General features: G+C 42.6%; 1 protein-coding gene across 1 annotated transcript; it reads left to right on the top strand.

Moving 5' to 3' along the window:
• Window positions 1-3,723: 3,723 nt before the first annotated feature.
• On the top strand, window positions 3,724-6,005 carry LOC120045601 (GTP cyclohydrolase 1-like). Its single transcript, XM_038990502.1, has 6 exons — window positions 3,724-4,024; window positions 4,623-4,732; window positions 4,970-5,025; window positions 5,211-5,242; window positions 5,364-5,448; window positions 5,728-6,005. Exons 1-6 carry the CDS (start codon window positions 3,724-3,726, stop codon window positions 5,855-5,857), a joined length of 714 nt encoding a protein of 237 aa, XP_038846430.1. The 3' UTR covers window positions 5,858-6,005.
• The last annotated feature ends 10,822 nt before the right edge of the window (window positions 6,006-16,827 follow it).

Here is a 16,827-nt window from a genome sequence, read left to right as displayed (position 1 = left end):
CACATTTTGCAATGACTTATGCCAGGGTTAATATGATACGAGTGAGAATGACTAACAAAATCAATGGGGGCCCCCTGGAGGTCAAGTTTAGATAGCTGAATAGACTAATTGTTACGGAATCATGGGTCGCTCCCTTTCAAAAACTACCAATCTAAAAATGGTTAGTTGACATGACTAATTGAGTGACTGTCAGTGACTGACATAAGAGAAAAACTGCTCATACACAACCAAATTTCAAAATTGCACCTGATGTATTGTACTATTCTTAATCTCAATAGTAAGTTGAAATCTCGATTGAGTTCCTAAAAAAGAGTCCGGGGGCCCTAAGTGGCCGCTTATGTCGCCTATGCCTGGAACCACATCTCCTGCAAGAATGTGGTCCCATCATGGAGATAAAACACCTGAGAGATAAAACTACTATCTCTATGGTCACCACCAGCGGAACTTGCCCCAGCCTGGCCATGTTGTTGAGACCCTTTCTGATCAAAGGGTGACAGACATCGCACTCTGTCTGGATCCTATACTTACTGACGGGCCGCCCCCAGACGGTGAAGTTAGGCAACAACACATCTGCCACGCTGACCATCAACACGGGCGCCCCTCACGGGTGTGTCCTTTGTCCCCTCCTGTACTCCCTGTTCAACCAAGACCGCGCACAACTCCAGCATCATAAAGTTTCCCGACGACACGACGGTGGTAGGACTGATCACCGGCGACGATGAGGCAGCCTAGAGGGAGGAGGTCAGAGACTTGGCAGTCTGGTGCCAGGACAACAACCTCTCCCTTAACGTCAGCAAGACAAAGGAGCTGATCATGGTCTAAATGAAATGGAGGGGCGATCACAACCCAATCCACATCGATGGGGCTGTAGTGGAGTGGGTTGAGAGCTTCGAGTTCCTCGGTGTCCACATCACTAAGGAATTAACATGGTCCACACACACCCACACAGTTGTGACGAGGGCACGAAAGCGCTTCTTCCCCCTCAGGAAGCTGAAAATACTTGCCCTCAGGTCCTCCAAAAGTTATATAGATGTACCATTGATAGCATTTTGACAGGCTGCATTACCTCTTGGTATGGCAGCTGTTGAGTACGGCCCAGTACATCAGAGCTCCCTGCCAACCAGGACCTTTATACCAGGCGTGTCAGCAGAAGGCACAACATTTTTTCAAAGTCTCCAGCCACCCAAGCCATAGACTGTTCTCTCTGCTACCTATGCACCAAGTCTGGAACCAACAGGACCCTGAACAGCTTCCACACACAAGCCATAAGACTGATAAACAAGACTGATAAATAACTAATCAAATGGCTACCTTCATTGACCCTTCTTTGCATTAACTCTATGCACACACACTGGACTATACCCATACACTTACACATGCATACTGACGCCATGCACACACTCAGCACATACGCTGCCGCTACTGTCTATTATCTGTCCTGTTGCCTAGTCATTTTACCCCTATATGTACATACAGTAGCTACCTCAATTACCTCGTACCCCTGCACAGTGGAGGCTGCTGAGGGGAGGACGGCTCACAATAATTGCTGGAACAGAGTGAATGGAATGGCATCAAATCATGTGTTTGATGTATTTGATACCATTCCACTAACTCCACTCCAGCCATTACCACAAGCCCGTCCTCCCCAATTAAGGTGCCACCAACCTCCTGTGCGGTATACTTCCTGTATCTAGCCATGTTATTTTTACTCATTATTGTTATTTGTTATTCACTGTGTATTTATTCCTTGCGTCAATATTTCTATTTTTTATCTTTAACTCTGCATTGTTGGAAAAGGACCCCTAAGTAAGCATTTCACTGTTAGTCTACACCTGTTGTTTACGAAGCATTGATTTGATTTGATTTTCCAGTTCCAGTTCAAATAGTATTTGACACATATATTTGGCCCAGGTCTGGTCCTAACTACCATTCCCTTGACAGTCACTGTCCGTTATCATTTATACCTGTCTGTCTTTCCTGTTATACATAATAAACTCAGCAAAAAAAGAAATGTCCTCTCACTGTCAACTAAGTTTATTTTCAGCAAACTTAACATGTGTAAATATTTGTATGAACATAACATGATTCAACAACTGAGACAAACTGAACAAGTTCCGCAGACATGTAACTAACAGAAATGGAATAATGTGTCCATGAATAAAGGGGGGGAGGTCAAAATCAAAAGTAACAGTCAGTATCTGGTGTGGCCACCAGCTGCATTAAGTACTGCAATGCATCTCCTCATGGACTGCACCAGATTTGCCAGTTCTTGCTGTGAGATGTTACCCCACTCTTCCACCAAGGCACTTGCAAGTTCCCGGACATTTCTGGGGGGAATGGCCCTAGCCCTCACCCTCCATTCCAACAGGTCCCAGACGTGCTCAATGGGATTGAGATCCGGGCTCTTTGCTGGCCATGGCAGAACACTGACATTCCTGCAGGAAATCACGCACAGAACTAGCAGTATGGCTGGTGGCATTGTCATGCTGGAGGGTCACCCCTGGTGAGACACAATCGCGACTCGTCAGTGAAGAGCACTTTTTGCCAGTCCTGTCTGGTCCAGCGACGGTGGGTTTGTGCCCATAGGCGACGTTGTTGCCGGTGATTTGTCTGGTGAGGACCTGCCTTACAGCAGGCCTACAAGTCCTCAGTCCAGCCTCTCTTTATTGCGGACAGTCTGAGCATTGATGGAGGGACTGTGCATTCCTGGTGTAACTCGGGCAGTTGTTGTTGCCATCCTGTACCTGTCCCGCAGGTGTGATGTTCGGATGTACCGATCCTGTGGAGGTGTTGTTACATGTGGTCTGCCACTACGAGGATGATCAGCTGTCCGTCCTGTCTCCCTGTAGCTCTGTCTTAGGCGTCTCACACTACGGACATTGCAATGTATTGCCCTGGCCTAAGGCACGTTCACGCAGATGAGTAGGGACCCTGGGCAACTTTCTTTTGGTGTTTTTCAGAGTCAATAGAAAGGCCTCTGTAGTGTCCTAAGTTTTCAGGACTGTGACCTTAATTGCCTACCATCTGTAAGCTGTTAGTGTCTTAACAACCGTTCCACAGGTGCATGTTCATTAATTGTTTATGGTTCATTGAACAAGCATGGGAAACAGTTTAAACTCTTTACAATGAAGATCTGTGAGGTTGTTTGGATTTTTACGAATTATCTTTGAAAGACAGGGTCCTGAAAAAGGAACATTTATTTTTTTGCTGAGTTTATATTTATTCTGTCCTTTCATAACCACATAGGCCTACAATGAGTGTATACATTGTACCTTACTAGTCATACAGTGACACGGTGCAGTATCCCACATTTCAGAGAGTAACGCCTGACTACTTGGGACTTCCACTCACGCGGTCTCACACTTTTCTAACACTTGTGCTGTGTTATAGTTAGTTACAAAACGGTTTATTGTTCTCATGATTAACACTAAAATCGATTTTTTTAGCGTAGGTGATAAGATGCCTTCCTCAATTAGTGCAGCGTTATGATCGTGTCTGGTGGTTGCAGACCAAAAAGTCACACTTTCTCCTGAGAAGCCATGTGCCTACTCCGTAACGAATGTAGGAACGGGCATGACAGTTAGAGGCGCACCCATAAATAGGGCCTGCAGTCACCACCCAATCCATGAGCAATAGTCTACTGTCACCTCTTACCACAACTTAGTCAACAAGCGGTAACTTTATACACAGGGCATTGAATCAAGTTATTTCAGTTTTATTAGAATGGAGTACCAAAAAGCATCAGAGATTAATGGCGTCTGCAATGGAAAAATTGTTACAGAATATCTCAACGGGTTCAGTGAAAAATCCATAGAGGCAAAGAAAGCTGAATTGATGGGCAAGGAGGAGAAGTCCCACAAGGAGTCAGAGGATGTGTGCAAGATATCTGCCATTGAAGGAGCCTACGGCGTCGTACTTCGCGAACTGGGAGAAGACGTGGAACGTGAGGGTCTACTGCGTACACCATTACGGGCAGCCAAAGCAATGCAGTTCCTCACCAAAGGTTATCACGAGACAGTAAATGGTGAGAGCATTGACCGTCCTGCACAAATAGTTGTAAATGTGTTTAATTATATCTAAAATATATGATAGATTGTGAGGTAGATTGTGATGTTCAAACGACAAGGAGAACAATCTTAAAAGGTTCTGTTCTTTACAGTTTTATTATGCATTTAATGTGTGGTCTTATATATTTACACAAGCCTATTTAAAACTAATTTAGCCTTGCTCATTCCTCAGGCTGCATAGTCTTGATAAACTGTCCACACAGCTACAGTGCAAGTTGATATGTGTGCACGATTCATTTAGCTTTGGAGATATCAGACCTCCATTGTTATTTTAAACATTACTGGAAACAGCCATAGACACATACATCATTGGAAGCAACAAAGTGTAATTCAGATTTTGACTAGCTGTTCATTTTGAGTTTTCATTGTATTCATCAGGTCATATTCTATTTGCTGCAAAGAGCGTGGTCCATTACTTTACATTTTCCTCATGGCACCCAGTGTCTCTGCAAATTGAGATCGCAAGTAGAGAAAACTCATTCTGCATACAAAGCTGCAATCTGGAGTTGGGTAAAACAATTGTTCCACTTGTCTCTCTTACCTCGTCTTCCCCAGACATCCTGAACAATGCCATCTTTGACGAGAACCACAACGAGATGGTGATCGTGAAGGACATTGAAATGTTCTCTCTCTGTGAGCACCATCTCGTGCCCTTCTTTGGCAAGGTGAAAACCAATGATGTATAATGAAGCCATGAAGCAATACATGCGTATTATTTGGACTTACATAGCATCAGTTTGGATCATTTGATACCTATAACGTATTCTGACACTCAGAACATCCCTTGTTTCATTTGTTGTTGTTGAAATCCTGCTAATGTCAATGGTATATGGGTAACAAATCAGACGTCCTCTGATTTTATTATTGAATTTGCTACTATGTGCTTTGTTTCAACACCAAAGGTTCACATTGGATATCTTCCAAACAATAAAGTGGTTGGTCTGAGCAAGCTGGCAAGGTCAGTGATCATATTCAGTTGCTATCATATTCCCAAAGATATGCATGCAGGCACGTACGCACACACACAAGTGCACACATGAACGCACACACAGACATGTGCACGCATGCACACACACACACATGCACGTTCTGAGTTACTTGGTACTGTACTAACTTCCCCTTTTATTGCTTCATTTATTTCAGGATTGTTGAAATGTTCAGCAGGAGGCTTCAAGGCGAGTATCCTTTGGTCCTTTCGGTATCACTATCACCGAGCAGCTTGCTGAGAGAGTCTGTGGGTTTGAGTGTATCTAGAGTATTAACCTCTGCTCTTTATATTTGTTGTTCCCGCTACAGTGCAGGAACGCCTGACCAAGCAGATCGCTACAGCAATCTCAGAGGCATTAGAGCCTGCAGGCGTAGCAGTCGTCATTGAAGCAGCGTGAGTGTCTTTTTACTATGTACTACATGTCTTGTATTACATGTGAATTACATTGTATTGCTCCATATATTTCTATGCCCGAATTAATTGCAAACCTATGCTACACAAACTGTGTCAGGTATTATGCCATGGCTGACAGGAGGTTGTTAAGCCCGCCTATGTTTTATGTGTTTTGGATCAATTCATTCAATGAATCAAAGAGTTGTTCTCAAGAGTGCACCAGTTGATCTGTTTTGAATTATAACAACTGAGTTTGGACCATTGTATTGTGTGTTTCAGTCATATGTGCATGGTGATGAGGGGTGTGCAGAAGATGAACAGCAAGACCGTGACAAGCGCCATGCTGGGACTCTTCCAAGAGGATCCCAAGACCCGGGAGGAGTTCTTGGCTCTGATCAAAAACAACTGACCCACTTGGACCGTTGTTACCTCACCCTGTCTTTCCAAGCAAAAACAGCAATCTCTCCAGCTATCACCAAACAATGGCAGATTGTTTTCTTATTTTTCTCTTCTGCATCTCATTCTTTCATTGATCTTAGCTAAGTATGTTCTGTCAGGTAGGGGACGTTATCTTAGTTGGTTCCAATAAGGGTGCGGAGGGGGGGGGGGGGGGGACTCTTCATGGTGGGTAGCACTGCATTTGAAGGAATATTTTCCAACTATCTGTGGAAGTACCAAACCTGGGGTTGAAATACTATTTGAAATCTTTCAAATATTTTGAGCGCTTTTCTCTAGTGCACCTGGAGTAAAGATCTGGGGTTTGCAGTTTGGGACAATCGCTAAAACTGATATATCAGGGAGTCATGATCAGGGATTAAAAACTATAAGGAACTTGATAACTTTATAAGTTATGTGTAGTCCTTGGATCGTTTCATATTAAGTGCTGCTGCCAAAGGCCCCTCTGTACCCACCTTCAGAGGAAACGCCTTACCGTTACTGTATCGCAAGTGCTTACATTGTTTAGATGTTTTCTTAGTATTTTGGCTGTATATTATGTACATGGTATTCTTAGAAACTTGAAGCTGAAATATGACCCTCATAACATTGACATTTGTTCTGTTTGAACTTATCTCTTGTGCTAGTAAGGGGTGTTAATATCTAGTTGTGCAATGGCTCAAGGTAATAATGATATAGGAGCATAACAATGGAAATGTTCTGTAAATGCCTCTAACCCAAATGTTGTATCACATGAGCATGATGATGCTGATGATTACTTGTCTCGTGTTTGGAAAAAGTTTCCCATCTAGTTAATGTTAAAAATGTTGATTTGTCAATCTTATGAGTTTGAACATTACATTTAGAAATAAATAAATATTTAACCTGCTTTAAAGTTGCTTTCTTGGTTTTGTAATTAAGATATTTGCTTTAGGAAAAGAGTTGCCTCGATTTCCCAGATTCTATAAGCTGAATTAGTGCAGAGTGTGTTCATATTCATTAAATGCACATTTATATGTATTAAATATTAACCTGGATGAACAGGTATTTTTTGTTGAATAAGATACAGGTACCTGTCAAAATAAAGGAAACCCTTGAGAAAATAAGGGATACAAAGTACTGCATACTGAAGGAAGGCACTTCCATACAGGTGTGATTCCTTAGTTAATTAAGCATCCCATCATGCTTTGTAAAATAAAGAGGTTAAAATGATGTCACACAAGCAATTAACCAAAGTTGTATGGAGATGTATGCTCAATACAAAAGTGTAACCCATTCACTGCAACTCTGTCACAAAAAAAATGGAAGAAGCAATTACCCAAAAGAGAAAGGAATGAATTGGTTTGTCTGCCACCAATGAAAACCCATGCATGCCTTAATAAGATGACTAGTAAAAATAGTATAAGAAATCACTTTCACTTAAAGTTGAAAGGGTTGACAACTATGCTGCATAAAATTCAAGATAGTTGGGAACAGATTTGACCATGGCATCAGGTTTATGAACCGATATTCAAAACAACAATTGAGGCATCAATCTGTTCTTTTCAATTTAAACTATTATATAGAAATCTATCCGCAAAATGAATGCTCAATATATGGGGCATTGAACAGTCAGCCCTGTGCAGATTCTGTCACTAGGAAACAGAATCAACAAATCATCTCTTTTGGTACTGTCCTTGAGTGGCTGGCTCTTTAGGAGTCAAGTCCAGGAATGGTTGGTAACCCCCTAAGGTCGATGTCTACACCCCTCGCGGAAATCAAATGAGCATAATACAAACATCCCCATAAAAATCTGTCAGTTTAAGCTAGAGATGTCTGTTTTGTTTTTGCTTTGGATGTGTCTAGGGCTGTGGTGGTCATGACATTTTGTCAGCCAGTGATTGTCCAGTTTATAACTGCCGATCTCCCAGTAATTGACTATTAATAACATACATTTAGCATCTCCTGGCATCCACGCATAGCCTACAAGCCACTGATGCAGACCTTCGGAACATCTACATTTTTAAAAGTTGAATAAATATTTCAGAAGAACAGAATAGCATACTCTGAGTTGTCCTTATGTTAGGCCCTGATCTGACTATGCCATATGGCTGTGGGCAACTCTCGTTCATTTAGCAAACAAGATTTGCTTAGAATGCCGGGGCATTATTTTATATCATTTTATAACATGAAGAACACAATTGAGCATAGCTGAATAAAAGTGTGCACATGCGGCTATTCTGTGTTGAGCGGTTAACAAACAAATAGGTACTCCTATATGATTAATTTAGAGTTATTAATGTAACTTTGGTTGTTCTACAAACATTGGGCTATGTGTTTTGATTTTTAATACATTGTAAGGCTGCATGATGCGACTCTAATGATGATTAGAAAAAAAAGTCTCACATTTTTTAGCGGCATCCCCTTTGTGTGGCTGTAATGCCCCCTAAAAAAATCCATGCCATTTGCAGCCAGTGGCTGTTGTGACCTTGGCCTAAATATAATAATTATAATTTCCTTCTCTGTGCTCCTAAGCACCTCTCACTCAAATGGCTCTCCATCACAAGATTGGGTCTTTCTCACAGGCTACAAGTGAAGACAGACACATCAGGGACACAAATGTGCATGTCCTTTTCCAATTCCGGGGCGCATATTGAAGATATTGGAAAAACTGTCCACATGTAATTTTCGTCAGCCAATAAGATAAGTAGACCTATTGAACAGCATAAGCACTAGCCCATGTTAATCTATTATCCTTGATAGTACAAAAGTTGACCTATTCTATTCTGTGCGAGAAATAAATATTCCAAACATAGTTAGAGACAGTTGATAGAGCCCAAATTATTACAACTGGCAGGTAGCTTAGTGGTTAGAGCGTTGGACTACTAACCGAAAGGTTGCAAGATCGAATCCCAAAGCCGACAAGGTAAACATCTGTCATTCTGCCCCTGAACAAGGCCTTTAACCCACTGTTCCTAGGCCGTCATTGAAAATAAGAATTCGTTCTTTACTGAATTGCCTAGTTAAATAAAGGGAGAAAAAAAAACTTTAAGCAATGAGGCTGACGTAACAGATCAGAATGTTGATAAACTATGTCTATTTCGTCACATTATAAGCACAGAAATCCACACAAGGCAGTAGGCTACAAGCGTGAATGTTCCATTAGCAGGAAAACACTGTTCTCAAAAGAGACTGCAAATGTGATTATGCATGTAATGCTTTTATTATAAAAGGTGCATTTTTATGGTGAAAATGATCTCCACAAAACTTTAAACTCACACGCTGCGTATGTATGCCAGTTAGGCTCTACACCTGTTGTAAAGCAGATTAATGTGCTTAATTTTCAGAAGTTATTTGACCTTCTCCCATTCCTCACTGCTGCTGATCTCATGATTAGCCATGTCTTTTGACTACACGGACTTCCCCACGACATTGTCTCAGATCGTGGGCCCCAGTTCGTAGCACGGTATTGGAAGGCCTTCTGTTCCCATCGGTGAGTCTCTCCTCGGGGTTCAAGCCTCAGTCGAATGGGCAAACTGAGCGAAGTTCCTCCGCTGCTTCGTCTCCGCTCATGCCAGCAACTGGAGCAAGTTCCTCATCTGGGTGGAGTAATGCTCATAACACACTGCCAAACTCGTCTGCTGGACAGTCGCTGTTTGAGTGTCAGTTCGGGTTCGCCCCCCATTTCCTGAACAAGAGGCCGACGTGAGGGTGCCATCAGCCAAGGCGTTCATTGTTGTCGCCGCACCTGGATCAGAGTCCGATCCTCCTTGCTCCTCTGTCCCACACCAACATCAGGCAAACCGGCACCGAAGACCTCTTCGGCTCCTCCGACTGGGTCAACGGGTGTGTCTGTCAACCCGTGATCGTCCCTTAAAAGGTGGACTCGTGGAAGCTCACTCCTCGCGACAAAGGACCATTCAAGATCCTGAGTCGCATCAACCTATCGTCTCCAGCTTCCCAGGTCCGGGGGGGGGGGTTACTGTCATGGCTCTTCCTGGCATCAGAGACCACCCTATAAACTTTTATTGGACTCAGGTGTGTCTTATTATTTCATTATTGTGTCCCTGTTAAAAGAGGTGTGTTTTCTGTGGTCCTTTGCAGAAGCTTGAATTGTTTACCATGTGCGTTCGTTTCCTGAGTGAGTTTGAGACTTAATGTTTGTTATTTTTTCATGTGTACTGTGACCCTGCGGCTACCGTATCAGTAAAGTATTATGTTTATTCTTAACCACCGATTCCTCGTCTGGTCTCTTCTCTGCACCTGGGTCCAACCTTACCACGTCACAGCAAGCTTCTGCCACAACATGGACCCAACAGAGATCCCCCAGATCCGGAATGTGATAGCCCACCAAGGATCACTGTTAGGACGTCAGCAAGAACAGCTCTCCCAAATCTCTGCAACCCTTCGGTCACTTGCAGAGTCCCTCCAACCACGGCACGCCCCCAACCCAGGAGGAGCCAATGCCCAGGTCTCTTCGCCCAGTGCTACAGACGTCGTTGTGGTTCCTCCAGGGAACCTGCACCGGGAACCCAAGATCCCAGCCCTGAGCACTATGACAGCCACCCGGGAGGATGCAAGGGGTTCCTCACTCAGAGTTCTCTGGTGTTCGAGGTACAGTCCTCCTCGTTCCACACTGATCGGGCCATGATCGCCTACATCCCTCTCTACTCTCGGGCAAGGCCCTGACGTGGGCAACGGCGGTGTGGGAACAGCAGCCACCATCTTGCAGATCCATAGTAGCCTTCACTGCCAAGCTGCGACGAGTCTTCGACCACCCAGTCGGCGGACGAGAAGCGGCCAGCCGACAGTTCAACCTCCGCCAATGGGCCAGACCAGTGGTTGACTTCGCCATAGAGTTCCGCACCCTCGCCGCCTAGAGAGGGTGGAATACAGAGGCATTGGTTACCTCTTTTTTTTTTAAGCCATGGGGCCAACTTTTATTATCCAACGATTTAAGACTGGGTGTAGTAGGCTACTGTCCCCATAGCCTTGACCTGTCCAAAACCTTACAAATAAATATTTAGAGAATCTCTCCCATCCCTAAAAAAAGTCACCACACAAACGAGCTGAGTATCTGGACGTGTGTACAAAATATAAGTAATGCACAGTACAAATAAAAATGACACAAGACCTAATGCACACAGTAAAAACAGAAACCGGTTAAGTAACAGAGTAGACTACAAAGGCTGTGTTTACACAGGCAGCCCAATTCAGATTTTTTTTTCTCCGCTAATTTGGTCTTTTGACCAATCACATCAGATATTTTCTAATCAGTTATTATCCAAACAGGTCTGGACAGGGTTGATGTTTACATATGGGGTCTTAATATTATTGCAATATCGTATTGTAAATAACCTTTAGTATAGGCCTAAACAGTACCAAAGGGGGAAAAAAGTGACATGCTGGGAGAACGACCATGGTTTAGTTTCCTCCAAATTATTGATCAGTCATAATTCACTAACGGAACCTTAGTGATAACCTATAGCAAGACGCGTGGTCAAATTATGAAAATGTAGAAAAGCGGCAATCAATAAAAAAGTGCAAAGGATCACACGTTAAGCAAATACTATGGCTTTATAAAGGAATAAAGTGTCAATCAAAAAGTAGCCTAAAGAGTCCTTCGTATTGTAGCCTACATTATATTGGACAGTGGCCTTGCGCATGCTTACAGAAGCGATGTGCCTTTATGCATCCGTTTGGACATCTTCTGCACTTTGACGAATGGAAAACGCTTGAAGATTCACAGAATATAATACAATTTCAAAAGACTGCATTATAATACAACTATATTCTTTTTTATATCTGATACAGCAACTGAAATCGACAATTCACCCACTGCCCACCGTTCATTCTGGCTAGATCTAAAAAGGTACAGGGGGAACATTAGGCCTACACATTATACCTTTGCCATACACTTGTCATGCACCGCAGCCTTCTACTGTGACTCAATCATTGTCTGTCCCATGTATCCCCAATACATTTGGAGCTCAGTTTAAATTCTGCTACTACAGTCCGTGGCCTTTCTGTAGCCTACAATGCTTTCGAATATTTGATTTTGCGCTGGCATTTGACAGGAGAACCCTTTTTCCTCATTCTGGATGATAACTCTTCATAAATATCTTTATTTCTATTTGCCCATTTTATTCAGAGCTGGACGCGATCTTGGACTGTGGCATCCGACCACAGTGCCAATAGGCACTTGGCTTCTAATGAAGACCATGATCTTAATTCTGGAGGAATTGTAGAAGTACTGTTGTCTATGATTACTTACTACCTCAACTGGCCAGTGTGATTTTTTTGAGAGTCCAGGACAAGCATAATGTCGGCCAAATGTATATGCTTTCGTTGTCAGTATTCGTACGAGATGCACCTTTGACTACCTCCAGAGGTGGTCAGGAAGCTCTAATCACAATCAGATCACAATTAGTATTTTGATTGTCTACACATGTGGGCACAATCTGAATGTGGACAAGAACACAACTAAGTATAAACGGGGCAAAAAAACACCTGTGAGATGGTAAGTCACCAGCAGTGAATTCATAGAAATAAACACTTTAAAAAAAATCCTACCTGAACTACAAAGTCCTACATTGCAGAAGTTACATTGTATCTAACAAAAGTGGTGCCACCTTATTAACTGCACAGTCGTGAAAGAAAAGGACTGAAGGTTCCAAGGAAGGAGACACTTCACATGTAGGAATTCAAAACACAGAGTAGATGGCAATAATATTGTTTTAAATGGACGTGAGGAAATGAAAGGAGAAAAGTAAGTGAGAAAACAGATTTAGGATAGGAAATAAGAAAAAGGGAGTTGGATAGGAAAAGAAAATATGAAATGAAATTAAGTGAGAAAAGACAGTCAAAGATGAAAGGGATAGATGGATAGATAGATATTCTCTGGCTGGTGACCGGCAGGTGACGGTGGGTAACTGGCAGGTGAGTGGCAGATGCGCCAGGTGATCGGCAGATGGGGCGGGTGACTGGCAAATGCGGCAGGTGACCGGCAACACCGATACCATAAGGAGATCAGGATGCCTTTCCCCTATGGGGACAAACTGAAGAACCCTATATGGTTATACTTACACTCTTACAAAAAAAGGTGCCATGTATACTGAACAAAAATATAAAAGCGCAACAATTTCAAAGACTTTACTGAGTTACAGTTCATAAAGAAATAGTCAATTTAAATAAATAAATTAGGCCGCAATCTATTGATTTCACATGACTGGAAATACAGATATGCATTCGTTGGTCACAGATACCTTCAAAAACAAAAAGGTAGGGAGGTGGATCAGAAAACCAGTCTGTATCTGGTGTGACCACCATTTGCCTCATGCAGCACAACACATCTTCATATAGAGTTGATCAGGCTGTTGATTGTGGCCTGTGGAATGTTGTCCCACTCCTCTTCAATGGCTGTGCGAAGTTGCTGGATATTGAAACACGCAGTCGTACACGTCAAGCCAGAATATCCCAAACATGCTCAATGGCTGACATGTCTGGTAAGTATGCAGGCCATAGAAGAACTGGGACATTTTCAGCTTCCAAGAATTGTTGCACAGATCCTTGCGACATGCTGAGATATTGCTGAAACATGAGATGCTGGCAGCAGATGAATGGCACAACAATGGGCCTCAGGATCTCGTCACTTTATCTCTGTGCATTCAAATTGGCATCGATAAAATGCAATTGTGTTCGTTGTCCATAGCTTATGCCTGCCCATACTATAACCCCCACCACCACCATGTGGCACACTGTTCACAACGTTGACATCAGCAAACTGCTCGCCCACACAACGCCATACACGTGGACTGTGGTTGTGAGGCCGGTTGGACATACTGCCAAATTCTCTAAAACAACATTGGAGGCGACTTATGGTAGAGAAATTAACATTAAATTCTCTGGCAACAGCTCTGGTGGACATTGCCAATTGCAGGCTCCCTCAAAACTTGAGACATCTGTGGCATTGTCTTCTGTGACAAAACGGCACATTTTAGACTGGCCTTTTATTGTCCCCAGCACAAGATGCACCTGTGTTAATGATCATGCTGTTTAATCAACTTCTTGATATGCCACACCTGTCAGGTGGATGGATCATCTCGGCAAAGGAGAAATGCCCACTAACAGGGGGGTAAAAACATTTGTGCACAAAATTAGAGAGCTTTTTGTACATATGGAACATTTCTGAGATATTTTATTTCAGTTCATGAAACATGGGACCAACACTTATATTTTTGTTCAGTATAAGTTGGGAGTCATTTTACAGCTTGCATTGATGGTAGTTCCTATAACTAAATAGATTACAAAATTTAAAAAATGACTACATGATAGCAGTTTGTCGGACGGCGAACTCTTTCGAGCTGTCACCAGCTGTGTTCAGTGCCTTAGATGCGGAGAATGTGATTGGCAGATGTGATCAGCAGAGACGGTCCCTGGATGCGAAAGTGGGATGGGCAGGGGCAAAATCATGAATATTCATGAGTCTTGATATAGAACCCGCCGGGTGATTGGTTGAGCCTTCTTGAGTGTGACGTCACATAGATGCTCTACAGAGACGTCTGTTTAGCTAGATCGTGCCGCTACCATGAGCAGTTAGCGCCAAACAAACGACTTGGAAAACTCAGCTTCAGCTTGATCACTAAATTAATTGGGAAATAAATTAAAGCATCACCATCTAGCAACCAATATATTTCTGTTTATATGTCTGATCATTCAAAAAAATGGCCCACAAATTGTTATTTTTTACTTTTCCACAAACGGTCTGGTATACGTTGCTTGATATGAGCAAGTTAATGCGTCCACGATTAGTTGGTGGCTACTGCCTGGCCAGTGATCTAGCTAGCTATTTTTCAGTAATTAGCTATCATCCTCAACGTGGTGGTCAGTGGATAAACTATTATTGTCTTAAAACGAACTTGTCACCAGGTATTCTTGCCCGTGGTGTAATCATTTCTAACAAGTTGAATAATGTAGCCTGTGTGCCCATGAGCTCCCAAGTCTTGATAGCTGTGTCTTTTGGTATCCACAATTACTTAGCTAGCTAACTAGTTGGCTACTACATGGCCAGTGTGAACCAGAATGCTAGCTAGCCAGCTACATTTCAGGCAGTAGCTATCCTTCTATATGGTTACTGGATAAACTAGTTTATGAGTTGAACATACAGAACCTATCAAATGTTTGGACACACCTACTCATTCAAGGGTTTTTCTTAATTTTTTACTATTTTCTACATTGTAGAATAAATCAATGAAATAATAATCACTAATATGGAATCATGCAGTAACCAAAAAAGTGTTAAACAAATCTAAATATATTTTATACTTTAGATTCTTCAAAGTTGCCACCCTTCGCCTTTGACAGCTTAGCACACTCTTGGCATTCTCTCAACCAGCTTCATGAGGAATGCTTTTCCAACAGTCTTGAAGGAGTTCCCAAATATGCTGAGCACTTGTTGGCTGCTTTTCCTTCACTCTTCGGTCCAACTCATCCAAAACCATCACAGTTGGGTCGAGGTCAGATGATTGTGGAGGCCAGGTCATCTGATGCAGCATTCCATCATTCTCCTTCTTGGTCAAATTGCCTTACACAGCCTGGAGGTGTGTTGGGTCATTGTCCTGTTGAAAAACAAAATGATAGTCCCACTAAGCGCAAACCAGATGGGATGGCGTATTGCTGCAGAACGCCATGGTAGCCATACTGGTTAAGTGTGCCTTGAATTCTAAATAAATCACAGTCAGTGTGACCAGCAAAGCACCCCCACACCATCATACCACCTCCTCCATGCTTCACGGTGGGAACCATTCATGCGGAGATGATCCATTCACCTGCTGATGATTGTCATGATAGTCCCACTAAACCCAAACCAGATGGGGTGGCGTATTCCTGCTGTAGCCATGCTGGTTAAATGTGCCTTGAATTCTAAATAAATCACTGACAGTGTCACCAGCAAAGCACCCCCACACCTCCTCCTCCATGCTTCACGGTGGGAACACATGTGGAGATAATCCGTTCACCTACTCTGCGTCTCACAAAGACATGGAGGTTGGAACCAAAAGTCTGAAATTTGGACTCATCAGACCAAAGGACAGATTTCCACCGGTCTAATGTCCATTGCTCGTGTTTCTTGGCCCAAGCAAGTCTCTTCATCTTATTGATGTCCTTTAGTAGTGGTTTCTTTGCAGCAATTTGACCATGAAGGCCTGAGTCATGCAGTCTCCTCTGAACAGTTGATGTTGAGATGTGTCTGTTATTTGAACTATGTGAAGCATTTATTTGGGCTGCAATCTGAGGTGCAGTTTACTCTAAATGAACTTATCCTCTGCAGCAGTGAGTCTTCCTTTCCTTGTGAGAGCCAGTTTCATCATAATGATTAATGCGACAGCATTTGAAGAAAGTTTCAAGGTTGTTGAAATTTTCCAGATTGATTGACCTTCATGTCTTCAAATAGGGCCATCTTCTGTATACCACTCCTACCTTGTCACAACACAACTGATTGGCTCAAACGCATTAAGAAGGAAAGAAATTCCACAAATTAACTTTAGGCACACCTGTTAATTGAAATGCATTCCAGGTGACTACCTCAAAGCTGGTTGAGAGAATGCCAAGTGTGTAAAGCTGTTATCAAGGCAAAAGGTTGCTACTATTTAGATTTGTTTAACACTTTTTTGGTTACTACATGATTCCATATGTGTTATTTCAGAGTTTTGATATCTTCACTATTATTCTTCAATGTATAAAATAAGCATGCTGAAGTTGCAAAGTCGATATCCACGTTTATAAAACACAGGGCATCCACAGTTATTGTTATTTGTGGTCGTAAACATTATTTTGAGCTAATTCTATGAGGGGGGAGAGTGCCATTTTTTTCATGTGAAAATATTTGTAACATTGGGGAGGGGGGGGGTGCATTTTCTTTAGGACACCATGACACCTTGTTTTTTAAAAACTGTGCTTTAATGTACA

This window comes from Salvelinus namaycush, chromosome 4 (genome assembly GCF_016432855.1).
Source record: "Salvelinus namaycush isolate Seneca chromosome 4, SaNama_1.0, whole genome shotgun sequence".
NCBI lineage: Eukaryota > Metazoa > Chordata > Actinopteri > Salmoniformes > Salmonidae > Salvelinus > Salvelinus namaycush.
Note: the sequence above shows the minus strand (reverse complement) of the source record. Positions and strands in the feature narration are given on the sequence as shown.